At 36.5% G+C, this 24,511-nt stretch overlaps 1 protein-coding gene across 1 annotated transcript in view; it reads left to right on the top strand.

Annotated features, from left to right (window-relative positions):
• The window catches only part of LOC150109780 (uncharacterized), a 62,262-nt gene extending 56,590 nt beyond the window's left edge, over nucleotides 1–5,672 (top strand). The window contains exon 16 of the mRNA XM_090410148.1: nucleotides 5,301–5,672. Coding sequence (XP_090266274.1) covers nucleotides 5,301–5,557 — 257 coding nt within the window. The 3' untranslated portion in view covers nucleotides 5,558–5,672. The remainder of the gene's footprint in view (nucleotides 1–5,300) is intronic.
• Nucleotides 5,673–24,511: the final 18,839 nt, after the last annotated feature.

The following is a 24,511-nucleotide window of genomic DNA, read 5'->3' on the forward strand; positions in this document are numbered from 1 at the left end:
TGTATATGGAGGAGCGATATCCCAGAAGAGGACAGTTGTTAGTGGAGTACCCCCTGTGGTCTGGTTTGGGGCCGTTGCTGTTCAATTGTATATTAATGATATCGGGAGGTGTCTGAATGGGATATTCAGTTGTTTGCAGATACTGCAGAATTAGGGAGAACAGTCAGAAATAAAGCCGATGTTTGCAAGAGGACTTGAATGAGCTGGCTAAATGGGAAACTGATTAGGGTTGCCTGTTCAATATTGCAAAGTTTAAAGTTTTAAATTTTGGGAAATAAAGATAGAATGCGTGGTATAGAGTTGGTAGCAATACCTTAGTGGAAGTGCTGGAGATGAGAAATCCGGAAGTGATTGTGAATATGAACCTAATATTTCGGAGACATGTTGCTAGAATCGCGAAGACACACAAAGGATTATGGCAATGACATCATACTATCAGTGTCATAATGTTTATAGCATGATGTTTATAATTACAACTATATAAGACTTTAATTAGGCCGCATATGGGCCTAATCAAAGTCTGGTGAACATGTATTTTGCATATATGTTCACCTGGTTTTCCAAAGAATGAGGAGATGCTGGAAATGATCCAGAGACGATTGACTAAGGTGGTTTCTGGTCTTTGAAATGTAGAGTATGAAGACAGATTGAGAAAATGTAAATTGCAGAGACGTGGTTAGGAGGAGGAAGAGGGGGGGGGGAGTATGTATGATTGAGACATAAGCTATTAAAGTTTTTTTTACCAGTTACTGTGATAATGTTTTACATATAATGAGGAAGAACAAAGGGAAAACAAGAGGTCCTTCCTGGAGGCTCTATAAGGAGAGTGTGAGCAAGGGAGTGAGGAGAGGATTTTTTGCATGAAGAGTGGCGAGTCAGTGAATGCATTGCCTGAAAAGTTGTGAATGTGGAGATAGTGAATGTATTTAAGGTGGGAAGTTCCACTGTTACACAGTGAATCGCTTGATTTCATGGAGGTCTGGTTATGATTGCAATAATTATTATTTTCGTTACATTAAATTTATTACGTTCATCTTTTTCTTCTTCTTCGGCACCACAGCTCCATGTGGGGCCTTGGCCTCCCATTTTTGGGTTGGTTAACTAACTCACGAGTTGGGGTCGTTATCCCAACCATGTGTAATTGTCAGTGAAGCGTTGAGTTCTCAAGACCGGTTTGCCTGCTTTGCGGGAGGAAAAACCCCAGTAAAACGGGGGAGAAAAATCCTGCAGTCCACTCCCAAGACCGGCTAACTTGGCTATGTCTGAGAAAGATTCTAAGTTTCTCACGTCAGCGACGAGAATCGAACGCAGGACACTCCTTTCTCGGAGCGAGAAAGGAGTGTCCTGCGGAGCGAGAAACCACTCGGCTAACCGCGCGGACTCTAATTTATTACATAATGGTTTCATATGTTACATCGTAATATCATTGTTATTTTCTAAAAATCGAGATTCTAAGACAAAGAATTCATTATAAAACATTATTACTAGAATCACTTACGTTTAATTTAATTTGTTTATTTGTAAACTTTTCGGCTAGGTTTCATAGCATTTTCATTACAATTGCAGGAAAATACACAAAAAAGGAGAATAGCCATTCAATTGAAAGGGTATGGTATTATCTGCACTAGTTGATGCACGAGAATAGCTCCATCTGCAATAATAGATATCCAAAATAAATTACAATAAAATAATTTAGTTATTAAATTAGTTTTAAATATAAACACAAAATTAATACAAATTAAGGAACACATGAGTGATGAGTTATAATTAGTTAGTAGAACTCAAAATCGAGAAAGTTTTAGGCGATCGTTTATCTTCAGAATCGGGTTGTGATTCTGAAGAAATTAACACGTTAATTTCTAGCAGTCTTTCAACACCTTTCTAATCGGAAAACTTTCTAGCAGTTTTTCCAGATGAAAATAACTATTGTGTAACATTTTGCTTTTGTTCCACTGAAACCTGAGTTGGTAGATAAAGTTCGTCTTGCTAAACCGGATTTATTGGTTCTTTAAATGAAATGTATTCGTGATGTTCTTCATGACGAATTTGAGCAGATCGACCAGTTTGTCCATAATAACATAAGCCACAAGAGCAGGGGATTCTATAAACTGCAGGATAAGATAAAGAAGGATATTTGTTTTTTGGTGAGATCACGAAGGTATTAAGAAAATAAAGACAAACAAAAACATTTAAACAGAACGTCAGTGATTCCGTTAATGATATTTTAAGATGAAATGTTATTATATTACTACATTTTACACGGAAATATTATTGAATTAATGGATTTGGCATAACAATGCTCAATTATTACATTATACATATAATATTCACATATTAAAATAAGTAATTTTAATGTTAGTATTAAATTGATGTAATATTTGTTTCATTTTTGTTCTTTCTAAATAAAGATACAGAGATTATAAAAGACGAACTTTATTTAAGTCATTAAGTATTTTGTGTGTGTGTGTGTGTGTGTGTGTGTGTGTGTGTGTGTGTGTGTGTGTGTGTGTGTGTGTGTGTGTGTGTGTGTGTGTGTGCGCGCGTGTGCGTGCGTGCGTGCGTGTGTGTGTGTGTGTGTGTGTGTGTGTGTGTGTGTGTGTGTGTGTGTGTGTGTGTGTGTGTGTGTGTGTGTGTGTGTGTGTGTGTGTGTGTGTGTGTGTGTGTGTGTGTGTGTGTGTGTGTGTGTGTGTTGTTTGCACAGGATAATATCTAAAGAAATGATATATTTATGTCGGTGAGTTGGGTGTTAATATCCACTGTAAATGAATGATGATTAATGAGGTGGTGTCATCCCCTGACTTCGAAGCTAGCATGTATATGCGTGTGCACTTGGCTATCTTTTGTACATAGGATAATGTAAGAATGATATAGTTAAGAAAGTGGGTTGGGTTCTAATATTCGCAGTAAATGGATGATAATTGATGAAGATGAGTAATCTACTGACTTCAAAGATGGTTTTAGCTTTTCTGAAGGCAGTGGAATAAAATATTAATTAAACGTTTTTCTTTTCATTTTTGTTAATATTTGTTACTGTGGTTAATATTCACAGTAAATGGATGGTGATTTATGAGACGAGGATTAATCCACTGACTCCGAAGCTATTGTAGGTTTAATTGTGCCGATAAAATTTCCAGAATTCGGCTCTTAATGTTCTATAACAGTTCGGATGTTTTACCTTATATGACAGGTTGTTGAGTAATGCGGGTATAAGATGCTCCTTCACAGTGGCTCCATGCAGATTGTTGTAACTCCTTCTTATATATATATGGTTTTGTTTGGTCTGGTTATGCGATACGTTTCTCTGTTATTACGGTAAGCGTTGTTGAAATAGTATTGCTTCCCAAATTCCACGATATATATGGGTTTTTAGTTTTTTAAGTGGGTTTGCATCATATGTTTTGTTTGGAAGAGTTTTGTAGTAATAGTGCGTAGTTCGTCATTTGGATAATCTATATGTTTAGTCCATTTAAGGTTGTTGTCAATGTATAAACCGAGGTATTAACGTGTGTTAGGAGTGTGATTTCAGATCCTTGGCATAGGTAATACAATGGTATGGGTGACTATATATCGTGAGTAATGCAGGGTGCATACTTCTTCGGTCCTTTGTTATTAGCATTTGCGTTTTTGTGTTGTTTACCTTAATCGAACTGTTATGGAAGTAGCCAGTTATTTTGTTTAGTTCATGCTGTGCTTTTGAGAGTGCTGTGTTTATGTCTGTTGGACTGTTAGAAGTGCTGTGTCCTTTGCGAATTGATATCTTTGACTTCGTAAGGCCAAGTTTTCAATGTCATTTATGTGTATGTTGAACAGTGTGGGTAATAATACTGTTTCTTTACTGACCCCGTGCTGTATTTGTATTCCACGTCTGTAACGTGTGCCTATTTTTGTTATTTTGGTTTGTCTGTGAAATAATTCCTAAACTAGCTATGCAATGTACCTTTTATTCCGATTGAGTGTAGTTTGGTTAGCAATATTTCACAGTGAAGTGTGTCAAAAACTTTGGATAAGATCAAGAAATATGAGGATAGCAAATTTGTTTTTATCAAGAACTTTATTTAGTTCGTTTATAATGTCATCTGCTGTTGTGCTCTTTGTTTCCTGGAAATCGAACTGCCTTTCGGAGAAGATGTTATATTTCTTTGAGTAGTTTTGTGGTCTTGTGTGTATCACTTTTCATGAAGTTTAGAAACGAGAGGTAAGTTAGCAATTTGGTCTGTAGTTGTGAACTTCATTTTTTTCCATGCTTGTAACTATCGCGTTTTTAGTTGTTTGGGAATAACGCAGGTGTGGAATGTCATGTTCACAAGTTTAGTATGTAAGATTTGAGGATTTAGTTGTAGTTTCAGGAATAACTTCTTCAAAATCAGACACACGAAGGCTTGTGTGTCATCGTCTTTTCCTGGACTCGTCTTTCTCTTTAATTGTGAGAGATCTTCTTTCATTTCCGATTTGGATACAAGAGGAAGTACATTGTTTGGTGTTGACTTTGGGTTAATAGCTTTGTGTTAAGACTAATTAGAAAAGCAACCTATTTAAGTGGTGGGATTTTTTTGACGGCATAGGTAAATGAATCTTCGTATTCCTTCTGGTTAATCCTTCAACAGAAGTTTTGATGAAAATTCTTGTGGTCTGATTTTCTTTTTTCCGGTTAATAGCTCATTAAGTGTACACCATTTTTATTTCATGTCGGCAGAGTATTCCAGAATTCCTAAAAGGAGTAGTAATTTTAATTGTTAGTTTGCTTGTTTTGTTTTAGAATAATATTTGTTTGGGAGTGTTGTTGGGCGACTTTTTTATTATCTGTTATAGAATGTCTTTTCTCGCAACACTATTAGGATATCGTGCTTTACGCATGGATTATTTATTGCGTGTCTCTTGTTTCTTGAGTGTTTTGTTATCTATCTCTATATTTCTATAAAATAGAATTTATGGCTGTCATATAAAGTTATTACGTCATTTCATGTGTAAGTAGCCTGCTCCAGTTTGTGTTTTTATAAGGTTGTTAGCGATCACCTTTACATTCTCCACACGCTGCAACCTCCCCCCGCCAGATAACCCGAACTCCACTATCATACTAAAAGGCATCGCTAAAAGATCTTCAATATGGCAGTTACTTTGCCAGTCTTATTACCTTCTCATATGCGAAAGTAAAATAATGAATCTGCAACCTGTTGTAGATTCATTATATTGCTGTTGCCACTCTACTTTTCGTCACTTATTTATAAATGTTAAACATAATTTCAAAGAATCTTCCAATAATTAAGTGACTAATATTGTAATTGGTAATTTCTTTCATGAAGCAAAACCCACTTGTGATTTGGAGCTCCAACTTGGTGTAGTGCGGTATATCTGCGTGTCATCTGAATACGATACCACTACCTGGTGCCAGGTCAGCTGTCCTGTGTGCCACACTGTCAACAGCACAACTGGTGGTTATCTGTACCATTGCTTCGATGGAAAGTGGATTCCTGACACGCCTCCAGTCTGCGTGCCAATCACCGCCGTCAGTCACTCAAAACTGTCTGAATTACGGGAATGTTACGAGCCAGTTATATAAATCACAAGATTAAAACTACTTAATCACACGATTAACAGGTATTATTGTGATTCTTTTTGTAAGCAGGAAGATTTATAATATTCATAAAATTAAATAAAATATTTAAAAAGTTTAATATCTGTAAAACTTCTCATATTTTCTACGAAATTCACAAAAGAAAACCATTCCTAAGATCGTCATGAAGACGAAATAACTAGTCGCTAATGTTACTACAAGGCAATTAATACGAATTACGAGACGAACACAGGAGAGGATTTCCATTCAGTCCAACTGCCTACTTGGCACGACAAGGATCGTGGGAACTGTGAAGACAATTCTGTAAGACAGTTCGAAAGGATATGAACTATGATAGGTATTGGTGTTATTACTACTAGGTCCGCCATGTGAATGCAGTTTTATGCCGTGCTTAGTGAAGAATGTGGTGGACAAAATTATGCCATTTAATTAAAGTGAGCGCTTAAGAAACTGAGTGATGCAAAATCGAAAGAAGGCATTAGTCCTTCTCGGTCTGCAAGTTAAAGAGATTTTGTATGATAAGATTAATATTACTGATCTGAATCCGAATAGGCCTTTCAGAATAAGTGGTCATTGGACAATTTATTCAGATATTAGTACTAAATGTACATTTCTGAGTTAAATATACATCAACTGACAATGAATCCTGACATTGCACAGTTTTGTACGAAAAACAGTTATTGCGAATTATTTGTATTGAAGGCGAGCCTAAAATCGCAGAATACAATTAAAAAAAGGAAAAAAAAAACAAATAACAGCAAGCCAAAGGAAATAAATTTAAAACTGACAATACACACAAACAAGAGTATAAGTTACTGAGGAAAACACACACACATTCATTCCTCACGAACATATATATTCGCATGCAGGACCACCTGAAAGAAATTAAGAAAAGAAAAGAAACCACAAAAAAATAAACAAATGAATAAATAAATAAATAACGTTCTATTATACAAAAATGTTTCTTACACAATTGCAAAAGAAGAATAAACGAAGTAGGAGAGATGAAAACCTAATGTACTCGTAAATGAAATACGAATCAACGAATGACTTGCAGTTTTATTTCGTTTGCACTGATCAAGAAATTTATCTTACATGAAAGGAGCTTACAAGTGTGATTCACGAGAAACTGACGATTTAATTTGGTAAGTAAAACATGTTGTCATCAATTAAATCTTCAATCTCTCGTGATTTAACTGCAAGTAAGAAAAATTTTGGTTTATGGTGGTTTTCTTCTAGTACCCCCCCCCCACTAATGCTTTCATATTGCGTTTTTAAGGTGCAATGTTTGAGGTGCCACAAGCTTCTTTGAGAAATTATCTCGTAGGAATATAAGGAGATTATCAGAAGAAACGTTGGTAAACAGATTTACTGCATCAAAGCTTTCTAAAATATCATGTTCATAAACCAAAATTATGGAAAAGGTATATCGATGATATATTCTTAGCCTGGAACCATGAAAACGTGAGAGGTTGAAAATTATATAGACCCTTGGAGGGTAATGGATGGCAATGCTGTAGCCAATGAAGTTCTAACTGAGGCTCGGCTATTGCTGTTACCCTCCTGCCATGATCAGAGCTTTAATAGCTCAATAACACCTTATCCCTACACTGTCCTCTACAGATAACGGGGAAGATGAAAAGCATTCTTGCTTCGCCCCTTTAAGCCAGTCCTTATAAGGATAAGGATGAGCTACCTTCTTCTTCTTTTCAAAATCTAATTGTTCCCTCCATTTCTGGACCTTCTACTGAGAAATCGGGTAAATTAAATGTTTCCTCATTGTAGACCACGAAATTCAGGTATTATTTCCACACTAGGAGCAACAGCCTGAGGACTCGGTGCTGGTAAGGATGAATTAGCTGGAGAACTTCAATATTAAAAAAAAAAACACTGGCTATAATGACCACACTATCTCCAGACGACTCAACCGACACGAGATTAGAGATATCTCTATTTCGGAGGAAAACAGATGCTTCATCAAATCTTCCATGTATTAAGAACTATTTCCGTGAAACTGAGAAAAATACTTAAAAAAACATAAAATCGAAACAGTATTCATCCCTTAAAATGCAATCACTACTTGAATCCACGAAACCTCGACTTGGGCCATCGGCTATGGGGCAATTGCTGGTCATCTTAGAATGGATAGACAGAAAAATCTATTGGACAACGCGTTGAGTCGTCCCAGTTATTGAATACCGTGGGAGTGAGGCCTCAGCTCTGTCATCACCTTTCACTCTTCAGCTTACCCACAGGACGCTTCGGCAATGAGACATCAAGTTTTATGTGATAAATCGGAACTAGCAGACGGTTGCCATGACATAACCGAGAGAAAATTTGGGAATCCTCAGAAATGGCATTAGATCCCAAACATCTAAATATAAACCCAAGTATCGACTTGTCTGATTATCCTAGCCACCATTTGTCATGCAAGTGTACGCAAATTCGTGAACACGACAACGTGCTCAAGAATGCAACGCGCAATTAGAAATATTTAAAAAAAAAAAAAAAAACCCATCAGTCTCTATTGTATAACTACATAGTGGTTATCACCTTTGTTAATCTTTACTGTTTGTCTACTAGTTTGCATGTGTACACCTGAAGCTGCTTCCATTAATAATGTGACTAAGTTCGTGAATAAGGATAATTCATATACAGCGATATTTCCAGATTTTGTAAAGCCATTTGAAGAACAACCACATAACAGACTGGTTCCAAAGTCACATCAAAGTTTTCCTAATTGCAAATTTAATTTAAAAAAAAATAGAAATATCCAATAAATTAATTATTGGATACAAATTACAATTAATGTAGAAACTGAAAAATGTGTGCAGCATTTAGTTGGCGATTATTGAGAGTGATATCTTGGAAAGTCGAAAATGTGTAAGTTTCGATTATCTTATGAATCATACCTTTACACATTTTTCAAGAATATATGCTTGGCCCTGTTTTTCTTTCCTCAATCTCTTGAAAAAGTATATATCTGTCCTCCTCATAATATATATATATATACAGGGTGTTCGGGATAAATTTGACAGTTTCGTAAGGAAAAAGAAAATCTTCTTTGTATCTATTAAATTTAATGAATTGACAAAAAAACATTACAGGCAGAGTTAATTACAATACTATCAACAAGATTTACTCAAAATAACCACCATTAGCATCGATCACAGCTTCAATTCTGCTTCGGAACCTCGAACAAGCTGATGCTACAGTCTCCCTGGGAAGGGCCGCAAAAACTGTTTTAATTTTATCCATTAACTGGGCTTTTGTATTACTGGAAGTGCGATTGGTGTCTTTTTCAACTGCGCCCCATACAAAATAATCCATGGGGTTAAGGTCTGGGGAGTTTGGAGGCCAAACATTTGGACTGGTGAAGTCGTAGAAATTTTCAGACAACCATTTTTGACTTTTCCCAGAGGTGTGGCAAGGGGCCGAATCCTGCTGCCATACATACGGCCTACCATTGCCTACCCTTGTTATCCAGGGCTTGACTACAGTTAGCAACTCCACGAACAAAGCCCGAATTCCAATGCCAGGGTTCTTCAACACCTGTTCCTGCAGATTTGCGAGGAATTCTGCTGTACGAACGCAATCAGATCGTCTGCTAGGGATCTTTCTTCTTGCTACATCCTCGTAGTCACCATTGCAAGTCTCTAGTTCATGCCTGATTGTTTTTACTGTATTCAGGGAGCATTGTGCAGCAGTCGTAATATCCTTATTTTGATGGCGGGCACGAATCATCATGATACAAGTTATTCTCTTCCATGATTCAGGTGGGTTCCAGCTATCCATCCTTTCTGACATCTTGTATGTGAATGAAGAAGGGTCCAAACTTTTAAATGAAGAGAAGTGTGTGTTAATACATGTAACTTACGGAAAAATATAATTAATTATAAATATGTCAAATTTATCCCGAACACCCTGTGTATATATATATATATATATATATATATATATATATATATATATATATATATATATATATATATATATATATATATATATATATATATATATATGAGGAGGCCCAGATGGCATATCAAATAGAATAATAAAACTGCTGCCCCGAAGAGCTGTCGTATATCTCACCATAATCAACGCCATGTTCCGATTTAACTATTTCCCCAGCTATTGGAAAGTCGCAGATGTGGTCCCAGTGCATAAACCAGGTAAAGATCCACACCTACCTGAAAGCTATCGACCAATCAGCCTAATCTCAAACTTAGGCAAAATTGCCGAAAAAATCATTCTCTCTAAACTCCAAGCCTCAGTAAATCGGTTAAATATCATTCCTAAGGAACAATTTGGCTTTAGACAACATCACAGTACTACTCAACAAATTTATAGGATAATTGAGTATATCATCACCGGATACAATTGGCACCAGCACACTGGAGCAGTCTTCCTTGACATAGCGAAAGCTTTTGACAAGATATGGCACTTGGGATTACTACACAAACTCATTTCAGCAGGCATACCATCAAGAATCGTCCACCTAATTAAATCTTATGTCCAGGACAGACACATACAAGTCAAAATAAATGGTACAGTTTCAACTCAGCGACGGATCTCTGCGGGAGTTCCTCAAGGTTCCCTACTGGCTCCGATCTTATTCTCAATATATATGGCAGACATCCCACACAACCCGATGTCATCCATCTTAGCACTTTATGCGGATGACACAGCAGTTCTTGCCAGATCTCTACGACCTCATCTTGTCACTAAAAAGTTGCAAGAAAACCTGCTACAACTAGAACATTGGTTCTCCAAATGGAGATTACAAGTGAATCCCTAAAACAGTGTAGCAATACTTTTCACCAGAAAAATGGCAACTCTCATGGGGGACCTTTATCTTTTCAACACCAAAATCCCCTGGCAAACAGAAACAAAATATCTTGTAGTGATTGTGGACAAAAGATTAACGTTCAACCCACACACCAAAGCCTTATGTACGAAAGCATCTAAAACCATTACACAACTTTACCCGCTAATAAATAGAAAAAGTAGACTGAATACCAGAATCAAAGTGCTCCTCTACCTGCTGACGATCCGCCCCATGATGAGATATGCATCTCCAGCCTGGAGCCACACATCCAACACCAACATCCTCAGGCTGCAGAGAGTGCAAAATAGGTGTTTACGCATGATATTGGACGCACCGTGGTCTGTAAGGAACGTGCAACTGCATAGGGATACAAACATCCGTTACATCTTCTTCCTATTAACTACAGCAGAAATTTCTTCTCAAAGATCTCTACACACCCCAACGATCTAGTTAAACAAGCAGCAAACTACGAAGAGACTGACCTCTTCAAATACAAGAGGCCAAAAGCCATCCTAAATACTTGCAACAATGACTAATCTCCGTGGCACCCCCCAGGGCGAGCTCTCAGCTCATAAATCTTTCCTTCAATTCATCCTCCCTATCAGACAACGCGGAATAAAAGCATCTTGCTTCACCCTTCTGGCCAATGATGTTATGTTATGTTATGTTCTCTCTGATATCTATGGAAGGGGTTGTATAGAGGAGCTCTCTCTGAAGAGAGAAATTATTAGTGGAGATCCACTGTGTTCAGTGTGAAAATGCTGCTGTTTAACCTGTTTGTTAATAATACATTTCAGTGCTTTGCAAGAAGAGATTGAACTGTTTGCAGATGATGAAAATTCTGGACGCTGATATTTCTGAGTGATTTAAGTAGACTGGCTATGTAGGTAGACAAGTGGAAGTCTACTAGTTTATAAATTCAAGTTAGGAAATATATTTCACATTAGTAAAGAGAGAGGTGGAGAAAGAGGGACAAATATTGGTGGATATAGAATTGCAGTTCAAAGGAAGTATTCCAAAATTACATAAAATAACACAAAGCATTGCATCATAAACTTAGTGGTCATGTTGTTTATAATGATCAAAGCTTTGATTAGACCACCGTTATATTTGTTCATCTGTACATTACGAGAGAAACAAGCAGTTTTCTAAACAGCTCGGAAGCAGATAATGAACAGCACTATCTTGTGTGGAATATTGGCTGTAATGAAGTTGAAGGAATGTAAAATTCAGAATTTCGTGAATAGGCAGAAGATGGAGACATATCACTTACTCTCTTAAACTTACCAGACTGATATTTTTTCCAGGGATTGAGGAAGGAAAAACAGGGCTAAGCGAACATTCTTGAAAAATGTGTAAAGGCGTGATTCAAAAGAGAAACCGTTACACAAAGTCTAAGAACCTCTTAAAAGTTTTATAAAACAAAAATTGCAAATTACAAGTTCAGTTCAGCAAGTGATCATTGTGGGCCCATTTATCCATTTAACAGTGCAAAGCATTTTATCGAAATATTATTAGAAACAACATAAACACAAAACTAAACAACAATATGCCCCCCCCCAGTAGAAGGTGAAGAAATATGTTGTCGTAAATTAGGAAGATGATGGATCTCTAATACTTACCTTGCATTCGATAAGTCTCACCGAACTTTTTTACAGTCATTTATAAAACCAATGGTCGTTTAATGATTGTGATACCATTCCGAAATACGCATCACTGTTTTTACAATAGAATGCATTGTAGTTCGAATTCAGAAGCGTTAGAAACAATTCAACAATAAAAACATTTCAATCGTGTTTTGCAAGAGAATATGAAAAGAAGAGACACAAAAGTTCTGAGATCATGGACATGAAAATGACTCAGGTATATAAAACTTAGTTTTAGGTTAACATCATGCTCACTCCATGCTCATCTTCCAAATAAAACCTTGAATACGGTTTATGTGTCAAATATGCTTTAGGGTTTCAAAGGTTTTGGGATAACATTCCAGAATCTCGTAGATCAGATGCCAGGTTTGGGATCATTTTGTGCAGAGGTCAATCTGTCTCCTCCATATATATATATATATATATATATATATATATATATATATATATATTATAAAACCTTGTCATCATCAACTCAAATACCCTGGTGTATATAAAATATTATGTGACTGCGATATTCCTTATTTCGGGCAGACAGACAAATCTGTTGAAATGCGTATGGAAGAACACATGAGAGACATTACTTACAAGAGAGAGTGAGAGAGTGCATTATCAAGTCATATCCGTTTCTCGGCTAATCCTAATGATGATAACCAAAGTCACAAAGTCTGCTGGGAAAAATCTACTAACATCTTCCGTTGCGGTGACGAAATAGAGAGAAAAATGTGGAATCTAGAGAAATCATCTTCAATCCTGTTCATCTAAATAACAACTTAAGCTACAACCTCCCAGATAGTCATTCAGCTGTAATCATGTACTGGCGTTCACGTGATGCAGCAAGCACGCACTCTCCCAACAATGCAACAAACGAAAGAACAGCTTCAAATACAACTACAACATTTTTGATGCTAATTATGTATAAAGACTGTCTATGTTGTTCATAGTCTTTTAACCCTCAATGTTTAGTGTTTTTTCTTTTATAATGTCACCTGAAGAAGGCTGTTACAGGTCGAAACTAGTAGTGTGTTTATATTAAAACCTTTTTACTTAAATCTCGGTTCTAGTCATTCAATTGTTTCATAAAACAAACACTGTAAGTAGGACGAGTGGAGCGTACATCCCTCACGAGAACTATTAATAGATCATTGCTTACTGCAAAAATCTCTCCCTCTTTTCAGTTTGGTCAGTAAAAGTGAAGATCGGGAGTGAAGATTGAGATGCAGAACATCGCAATGATTCTATTCTAGTATGCAGGTATAGTACTATGAATTAATTCTCTGATTATGCTTATTCTTATGATTTATATTCGCAGTGTTTAAGTTTATATCACTTCTTATCATTAAATATTCGGTTTCGCATGAGTGTGAACTATTGTCTTCATGCAACGTTTAAAAATGTCATTTAGTATTATATAGTGCTCTTGATTATCACATTAATGACTTCTTTTTATCCACCGGCAGTAACTATGCTGTTGAAAGCCTTTATTCAGTAGGTAAGTTAGTGCACCATATACAGCAGATACTCCCCCCCACCCCCATTCAGCCTGTTGTTTCCTTGCATCTTTCAAAAATTTCTATGTTAATTTCAACGAAATTTGTGGAATTAATACTACATTCAATCACATGCATCATCACTCTGACACATCCCAAATCGGTGGTCTGGCTAAAGCGGAACGCACAGTTTCACTACATCGAGCACAGCTTAAATGCAATTATATAACTAAAGAAGGCGCTTGTGCGATCTGATCTTCCTTGCCTCTAACTGACTCCCGATCTTCATTTTTACTGACCAAACTGAAGAGAACGAGAGATTTTTGCAGTAAGCAATGATCTATTCATAGTTTGGGTGAGGGATGCACACTCCAATCGTCCTACTTACAGTATATGACGAGTCTTGCAATGCTCAAACATCTCAAGCTTCAAGATCATCTACAATAAGTGACCTAAACACTAATCTCTACATTATCGTTGATTGGAGCGAATGCAACCTAGTTAACTGCAATGCATCCAAAACACATTTTTGCTTGAAAAGAAACTCACGCAAAAAAAAATGAACTCAAATCTCTTTCACTTACTTTTGATAATGCTCTGCTCAACAGTCAAGACCAAATCTCTCTCATGTGACGAACTGTCACTTCAGACCTTTCCTGACACAATCATATCACTTCAGTGCAATCATCATCATCTTCCAAAAAAATTTGGCATCCTTTTCCGCTCAAGACGGTTCTTTTTCTGCTGATCAATTACTTACTCTGTGTAAATCCCTAATCTGCAATATTAGACTACTGCTGTTATTTGGGGTGCTGCAACCCAACATCTCCTAAACTTTCTTGATTCTCTTCAGAAAAGAGCAATTCGGTTGATTAATGACACTTCTCTCACAGACTTCTTAATTCGCTCCCCAATAGAGATCGGTTGCTGCATTCTATCGCTTCTACCGATATTTCTATGGCCATCCTTCTGCAGAAGTAGCATCCATTATGCTTCTCATTTCTGCCAGATCTACAGGAATTCGGTCAAAAGCTGCTCACATCCCTCTACAGTCGAACTTCATACTCACCGAACATTCTACTTTCAGTCATCTTTCATTCCACCGACCTCAATTCTGTGGAACAGCCTTCCCATGAAGTATCTATGAAGAAATGCAAACTCTAGCTGTTTACGAAGGTTTTCGATACATTGCTTTTGACCATGGCTCTGACTTTTATGAGACTGTCTTTTGTGATTTTATCAAGAACTGCTCACTCCATGCTGTCGCTAGTCTTCTGACAGAAAGAAATCACAAGAATCGTGAAGAATAATTTGGTGGGCATAAACAAGAAATCTACTCCTGACTTCACTGTGATAAAAATTTATGCATCATGTTATTTCACCACTTCAATATTTCTTACTCCATCTATTCTGCTGCATGGAAACAAGCCTGCATTCAAAAAAAAAAAAAAACTGCGATCAAAATCAGCCAGCAAACTGCGACAACAGGAGCAGCCCATGGCAAATACGAGTATTTCAAGAATTCTTTGATTTTTTTTCTTAGTTCATTCCCAAAGAAAAGGGAATGAACTCAGTGGTAAAATGCAATGTTTCAGCAGAACAAACATTTAGTCTCTCTAGTAAGCAGAAAAATAATGCGAATATTGCGACCACGGAGATAAATAACTTCCCACGAAGAGATTAAACACTGCGACTGCAGAGAAGGAAAGAAAAGAGGGCCGAAAGAGAAGCTAAACGGAAAGGTAATATTTCTTCTTTTTCTAGATTTATTTTTCATTGCTGTCTGACTTCTTACAAATTCCATAAAGCACGTGATCTGCATGTAGAAAGATTTTCTCTAGGTTAAAGCACATTCAAAGAGCATATCATATTCTTCTTGAAGCCTTTACCAAAACGATTGAAAACTTGTTTTTTCTTGCAAAGCATTTTTACAACTCATCTAATTGTATACACTACAATTGACGGAAAGTTGTCAGCGGCTTCGTTAATATTCTAAATTAGAAGGGTAACTTCGACGATGATATTTATATTAATATCTATATACAATTCAACTTGAATATTATTCAAAATAAGTAAAGAGGCTAAATTTTGTGCTTACATACGACAATCGATTTACTGTAAATCACAGATAAGATGCCATTAGCTAATCCTTAGTATGTATTGTAAGCACAATAATAATAATAATAATAATAATAATAATAATAATTTTTTTTTTCATTTACAAGTGTGACTTTATTTAAAATAAGATTATACAGAATTCTGAATATAGAATATACATAATAATAATACCAATAACAATAATAATTTATTTATTTATTTATTATTATTATTGTTATTATTATTATTTTTTTTTATGTCTCAGATAAATTGCATACATAGATGCTGTAATAATTATATATATATAATATTTATAACATGTTACAATTGTGATTAACAGATACTTGCAAGTTAATAATTTTCTTCCTCAAAGCTTAGCAGAGCTTATCTGAGGAAGATAATAGATGACAGAGGGTGGTGGTTTCATGGCTATGTTCCTATACTGGTCGCAAGCCAGGTGTTGATTTTACTGTTTGTTGGTACGTGCTTAGAAGACTTTGACTGCTATTACAGTTTAACTTTTTTTTTTTTTGTGCAAATAGGGTTGGATTTAGACATAGTTTGTTTGTTTCTTTGTGTTCTTGTAGTGATAGTTTTTTGAGGGGAGGGGTTGTCGTAGGTTTATGTGTGTGCGCGTGTGGGGGGGGAGAGAAACAGGAATTGCTCTAATTTTCATTCTCGCTCTAATATTCATACAGCGCCTGTTTCAGCTCTCTGTATGTTCCTAGGTTTCTATTGTCGAACGGCAGTTTGTTTATCATGTCAGGTACATAGAAGTTTCGGGGTGGCTTTGCAGTGGTGATTGTTGTACTTATATGTTATGTAGTTTGTTGACTGTGGTCTTGTTATTTCATATGTTGTACTGGTTACTCTATATGTTGGGCTGTAGTAATGTTTTAACATGACTGTGTAGTGGCATAAGTGTTTCACCTTAAATATTTTGTGTTTTGTCCGTGCTTCCTGCATAAGTGTGGGTTGTTCCCAGAATATCAGTTTTACCATTCTATCTTGCAACCATTGTAACCTGCTAAGCCTGTAGTCTGCGCAGAATGCATATGATGTGATTGCGTATCTTAAAATGTTTTCACATAATGCTTTATAGATTAGTATTTTTATGTGGGTTAGGGCAATATCTCTTAATCTGTATAGTTTGCTTGCTAATATCCTAAGATTGGTATGTAGGTAGTTTGTGTGGCTATTCCAACTTTGATCAGCATCGAAGTGAAGTCCGAGATAGCGTGTTGTTTTCACCTGTGTGATGGTTGTGATTTTAGGTTCTACGCTTTGTGTATAGGAGGATGAATGTTGGATAGTGAGATATTTAGTTTCTATGGGCAGGGTTTGGGGGTTTTTGAATACCAATAGCTTTGTTTTCCCTGGTTTTATATATATGCCGTTTTCGGTTAACCAGTTAGTGATTTGATTGATGTCGTGTTGCATATTTGTGTAAGCGACATTTGCATTGTTGTGAATGGATACTATGGCCGTGTCGTCTGCGTACTGGAAGATTTCACTTTTTAGGGGGAGTTGGCTTATGTCGTGTGTGTATATGTTAAATAGAATGGGAGATAGGACAGCTCCTTGTGGTACTCCACAGGTTACATGTACCTCTTTGCTGTATGCTGATCCTATACGTGTGGTGTGCTTTCTGTTTTTCGGGTATGCTTTAAACCACTGGCGTAGACGACCTCCAATTCCGATAAAAAATAAATAAATAATAATAATAATAATAAAACATCAGGACAAATTTGTTTCCTTTTGTATTAAAGTTAAAGTCGAAATTTATAAATCGAATAAAATCGTTAACTTTTTTGCTTAAAAATACATTGCCAGAGGACATCAGGAAAAATCTGTTTAATCTGATATCTTCACCCATTGGAATATTGGAAAATATAATCTATTCTTTGGTTCAGACTCTAATGACGAAGTAGGATTTAATCCCGTCTAGGAAATAAATAACTTTTCTTAGTCGTTTTCTAGTGATGATAGTTATCCGGTTTCAAACACACATTCCATCCCTTCAGATAAAACAGAAAACTGAACTCACACAGAGAAGAGTCGTTTCCACCGAGTCGAGCAACTGCCACCTTAATAGTTAAATTAATTGCCATTTTCTCTCTCTCTCTCTCTCTCTCTCTAAATACAGGAGTTTGTGAAAGGGAGCAGTCTAGTCGAGTTCCCTCCTGCTTTAAGTTGATTTCTGCACGATTTTTTCTGAGTTAATACGAGTTTTATACTATTTAAGAGGAAACGCCTATCAATCGCGCTATAAAATTCACAAATTCACAAAAACAACTGCGTATCATGTGAAAATCATTTATCAATCGAAACTACCCTCATTACAGCAATATTTAGAATCGCTTGTACATCATATTCTACAGTAAGATATAACCCACATTTGAAAAGTTGTTGGAACCGAGCAGATGTATTTCAACAGTAGATCGTTCCCCAAAACATGAATTTCAAAAAAGAAGTTAAACACATTGCCATGTGAGGCTCTCACGTAGCGCGCTTTCTCTCACGACAGTAACACCATCAAAATTCCCCCAGGAAATAAATTACCAAATCTATCAAAATACGCGCAGTGCATTTGCCCACATCGAGAGTGTTTGAAAACAGGCTTTAATGCACTTTGGCGACAATGAAATTGGGTCTATACCTAAAATAATAAATACAGAAATAGATAGAATAGCTTACACTGTCTACATCACTGTGATTGTGCACTGATTTAGTGCCATGAAGAATGTAATTTAAGAAAATCTGCCCATATTTATTTAAGGATGAAACATCAGCTTACAAGTCCACCGGCACCAGCATATTAGAAAACAAGAAACATGAAACAAAAATTGGCGCAAACATTCCCAGGAAAAGACAACATTTCAAGTACAAACATTTCGCCAGAAGCTCTCCAAGTCACCTTACTCTCATTAAATGCAAGAGGATGTGCTACACCATGACGAAACATGCTCTTTTTTCTCAGGTCAATGGGTTTTTTAGCTTTTATTTTAACAGCATATCTTTGCCCAGCGGCCAGAAATAGTTATGCCGCAGGAAACTAATTTCCACTCCACATAAAAATCTTCACTCCAGAACTAGCCATTTACTATTCACCATTGATATGCCATTCGACGTCATGGGTCAGGAGTCACTGTTGGAATCAATCAAAAAGTTCCTTAAAATTACGGATCATCAGTACTTTCCCAGGTTGTGCAATTTATGCAATCATTAAAACTCAGTATGGGAAACGATTACGCATTCTTAATGTATATATATATCCGAGGATAACCAGCTTGCAGGTCAAGTACTGGAGTTCCTTCAAAATGGCCTCAACGAAGGTAATGAGGACCACCTCATACTGGTGGGGATTTTCAAGTGCACTCTGGATACTGTAGTGGACAGACACCAATGCCAGGAACATCGACTGTCAATAGCTCAGCCTCTGCAGGGTATAATCAATAACTCCGAGCTGACTGATACCATCAGACAACCTACACCCACCTGAAAAACTGTTCTCCTGGAGAGCTAAATGTGATCCTACCAGGACATTTTACTAGTGCTAGATAGTTACTATGCTTCTATGCATAAAGTACCTTTTATAAACAGCATCACATATCTTCCATCTAATACATCAACTCTTGATTTCATCCTTCCAAGCATTTCTAGAAACACTCCACTCAAAGGATGAATCAACTGGATCTTAAGTAACGGCTTACTACAGGACACAGAATATCCCAAATGCTACAGACACCATATCGCTACTCGCGAAACAATTTCTGAATGGGAAGTAGGGCACATTCCCCTATTATTTGCCACACTGCCCTATTATATTTAGGGAATAGCTCTCAGGAATGCTATTTCATAGAAGCCAATTTGAATTCAAATCTAGAGCACTCTGCAAGAGGAATTCTAATGAGACCACGAAACAGAGATTATTTCTTTTCCCTGGGAAAACGTCAAAAAAGGTCCTCCGCCACATTGCCTATAACAAGAAATAGTGGAAGTATTATTGCGAAAATTGAGATCGCTTAAAGTCGGATCATGTAAAGTAGATCTGCACCAAGTGTATTATAACGCGAGAAAGCAGAGAAGATGAGTGGAAGCAATATTTAAGATCATGATGAAATCCTTTTATATTATTATTATTATTATTATTATTATTATTATTATTATTATTATTATTATTATTATTATTATTATTATTATTATTATGAAATCAATATCAGAATGGAAACAACTGACAATCCCCAAAAAAGGACCATCTATTCTCCACATCAACATCAGAAGCATTCAAAAATACTGGCTGACCTTATCTGAAGGACGATATAGACGAAATAGACATTTTAATACTGACTGAAGTATCTACGACAAACGAAGAGGCATCCTCCTACCAAATGCCACACTTCCAACAACACAAACACTGCAGACAAACAAAACGAGGCGGTGGTATAATAATATTTACCAAACATAAACTAGAAGTAACAGAAATAAATTATAAATTAGAATACGCAGAAAACATATGCATCGAAATTAAAAACATCAAACAGGAAAACTCCCTGAAATTAAACGCAATATACAGACCACCAAACCTAAGCGCCACAAAATTTCTAGAAGAACTAAACAGATGGCTTTCAGCCACGGAAGTAGGCATCTCAGAATACTTGATAATAATAGGAGACATTAATATAAACATTAGGAACATAAATAACAACAAAAAACAATACCTAGACCTATTATCGGCGTATAACATAACCCCATCCATACAGTCGTATACACGAGAAGAGATAGTCGGAAACACAACAACCTCATCCTGCATTGATCATATAAACATAAGGGCTCCTCCAAATAGCCACACAGCAGCCGTCATAACATGCAAACTGGCAGACCATTATTTCACAGCATTACAGTTACACACTGAACCAGAACCCATAAAACTCACTGAGACTACAAAACGGTATTATAGCATTCTAAACGAAACAATAGTAAACGATGAAATCAGAAAAACAGACTGGATGCAGATTGTATCTTTAGACACTGCTGAAGCTGTATATAATAATCTTAAACTGAAATTTAACAAAATATATTACAAAGCATTAACAAAAATAAACATTCGTCCCCAAACGAAACAAAATCCATGGATAACAGACAACATACTAACAGACATACAAAGAAAAGATGTCCTATGGAAATAACTTAAGAAGTCGCCGAACAATATCGCTTTAAAAGCTGAATACAAAGGAAAACGGAATCTCCTAACAACACAGATTAATAGGGCAAAAAGAAATTATTACAGCAACAAATTAACAACAGGTCAGAATGACATAAAGGAAACCTGGCACCTGATTAATGAAATGCTGGACAATATACACAGAACCACTGCCTCAGTAACAATAAAACACAGCTTTTCCTGCGACCCAAAAACCCTCAAATAGTTGGCAAACAGCTTTAATCAGCACTTCGTGAACTCTGTCCAAAAACTACAAGAAACAACCTTTCCTCACACAAACGAACGTTCGCCACTAGGTCCACAAACAACCCAGTCGATGTGGTTCCCCACAGCAACAAAAGAAGAGCTATCACTGGCAATTCAACAAAATAACCCAAACAAAGGACCAGAGATAGACAGAATCAGACCAAAAGACATCAATAAACACTCAACCGACCTACTTACAGTTATACAAAAAGTGGTAAATAAAATCTTCGAATCGGGACACATACCTGAAACACTGAAGACTGCATTAATCACACCCATACACAAAGAGGGAAAAATAAACATTATAAGTAAGTACAGACCCATTCCCACGCTGTCTGTTATCAACCAAATCATGGAACGCATCGTGCATCAGAAACTCTCCACATACGTTGAAAAATTTCAAATCATACCCAAAACACAATATGGCTTTCAAAAAAATAAAGGAACAGCAACACTCCTGGAAGATTTCATACATCTAATAAACGCTGCATTGGATAAAAACAGAATAACATTAGTGGTATTCATTGACCTAACAAAAGCATTTGACACATTAACACATAAAACCTTGTTAACGAAACTTACCCAAATCCGAATTGGAGGTCGTCTACTCCAGTGGTTTAAAGCATACACGAAAAGCAGAAAGCACATCACACGTATAGTATCAGCATACAGCAAAGAGGTACATGTAACCTATGGAGTACTACCACAAGGAGCTGTGCTATATTCCATTCTATTTAACATATACACACACGACATAAGCCAACTCCCCCTAAAAAGTAAAACGTTCCAGTACGCAGACGACACGGCCATAGTATCCATTCACAACAATGCAAATATCGCTTACACAAATATGCAACACGACATCAATCAAATCACTAACTGGTTAACCGAAAACGGCATATATATAAACCCTGGAAAAACAAAAGCTCTCGGTATTCAAAACCCCCCAAACCCTGCCCATAGAAACTAAATATCTCACTGTCCAACATTTATCCTCCTATACAGAAAGCGCAGAACCTAAAATCACAACCATCGCACAGGTGAAAACAACACGCTATCTCGGACTTCACTTCGGTGCTGATCAAAGTTGGAATAGCCATACAAACTACCGACATACCAAGCTTAGGATAATCGCAAACAAACTATACAGATTAAAAGACATTGCCCCAACCCACATAAAAAATACTAATCTATAAAGCATTATGTGAAAACATTTTAAGATATGCAATCACATCATACGCATTCTGCGCAGACTACAGACTTAACAGGCTACAATGGTTGCAAGATAAAATGGTAAAATTGATCTTCTGGGAACAACACCCACACTTATGGAGGAAGCATGGACAAAACAGAAAATATTTAAGGTGAAACACTTACGCCACTACACAGTCATGTTAAAACATTACTACAGCCCAAGATATAGAGTAACCAGAACAACATATCAAATAACAAGACCACAGTCTACGTACCTCACATGATAAACAAACTGCCGCTCGACAACAGAAACCTAGGAACTTACGGAGAGCTGAAACAGGCGCTATATAAATATTATAGCGAGAATGAAAATTAGAACAATTCCTGTTTCTCTCTCCTCCCACGCACAACCCTATGACAAACCCCCTATCAAAAACCATCACTAACAAGAACACAAAGAAACAAACACACTATGTCTAAATACAACCCTATTTGCACAAAAAAAAAAGAAAAGAAAAAGAAAAAAAAAAGTTAAACTGTAATAGCAGTTGGAGTCATCCAAGCACGTACCAACAAACAGTAAAATCAACACCTGGCTCGTGACCAGTATAAGAACATAACCATGAAACCACCACAATCTATCATCTATTATCTTCCTCGGATAAGCTCTGCTAAGCTTCGAGGAAGAAAATTATTTACTTGTAAGTATCTGTTATTCAGATACTTGCAAGTAAATAATTAATGAGACATGAAAAAAATAATAAATAAAATAAATAAATAAATAAATAAATAAATAAATTATTATAATTATTATTATTGTTATTATTATGTATATTCTATATTCAAAAATTCTGTATAATCTTTATTGTAAATATTAGAAGAACATGTAAATACATGATATAGAGGAAAAAAAGTATTTTTATACATTTTAATTGAAATCCAATGTAGAAAATGTAGCACTTTGTGCTGAATTCTGTAAAATTATAAGTTGCAATGTCACTCAAGATGTTTATTGTATGTGTAAATATCTTAGCAGATCAATAAAAAATATTATCATATCAAAAAAAAAAAAAAGTCATCATCATCATCATTTGTCAGCTACAGGGAGTCCAAGTACTCAACGAGGGAGGACATCTACTCTACAACACTGTCTCCAGACACACAATTCACCAACTGATCACAACTACACCAATGTCATCTATCGCCGACCACCACCACCACCACTAGTATTTCCACAGACAATCACAAACATCTATGCCCACGGCGGTATTCGAACCCGTATCCTCTTGTCTGGGGAGAGGATACTGTAACCACTCGGACAGCCAGACTGGCTTGTATTGTAGCCACATCGATTGACGCCCCTGATTTTATCGTCTCAGATATGAAAACACATTAACCCGATGTGCAACATAAAACAGAACTTCCCATCACGCTACCCGATTTAGCAACTGCCTGTACCTCTTTACCATTAGATAAATCATCTGCCATACACAATTTACTACTGAATATTAGCATTCTTCTTTCTGGGAACAGCTTGAACCTATTTTCAACAGAATATACATCGACGTCACTACCGGTGAATTCGCACATACATGTCAACATCTGCTATTAACTTATCCTCAAGGCCCTCATTGTTTAAATGAATTCAAACCCGTGCTGAACGAAATAATATAGAGGCAACAGAGCAATTCAATCGCAATCTGCACCTCATAAGGGAAAGGATAAGCATAGCTGATACCAAAAGTGAAACAATGGGTCTTGTAACACAAGACCAAGAAAAAGCTTTCGACCTCACTGAACATCCCTACCTATTCAACTGCTGGAATGCCAACATATGGTTAGCATTTAGTAACAACTTTTAACATTGATTTTGATCAAGGCATCATTCAGGTCATTAAGATATTATATGTGAATGCCATACAGTAAAGTTATTAAACAAGGATGTCCACTTGCTGATCCCCTTCACACATAGCTATAAAGCCTTTTCTGCACAGAATAGACGTGTTAGGTAGGGCATCAAGCCCAGAAATTTCGTACCAAGCGATAACCCTGTGAGCATGTGCTGATTATGTCACAGTTATAACCTGAAAAGAGGAGAATTTCTGTAACATACAAACAGCGTACGGACAATATAAAGCGGCCTCAGATGCCAAATTAAATGCATATCAAACCACAAGACTGTCGCGTGAAGAATGGAAAAACCGAACTGATTCC

The sequence above is a fragment of the Typopeltis vanoorti genome, chromosome 1 (assembly GCF_054136105.1).
Source record: "Typopeltis vanoorti isolate ZY-2024b chromosome 1, IOZ_Tvanoo_1.0, whole genome shotgun sequence".
NCBI lineage: Eukaryota > Metazoa > Arthropoda > Arachnida > Uropygi > Thelyphonidae > Typopeltis > Typopeltis vanoorti.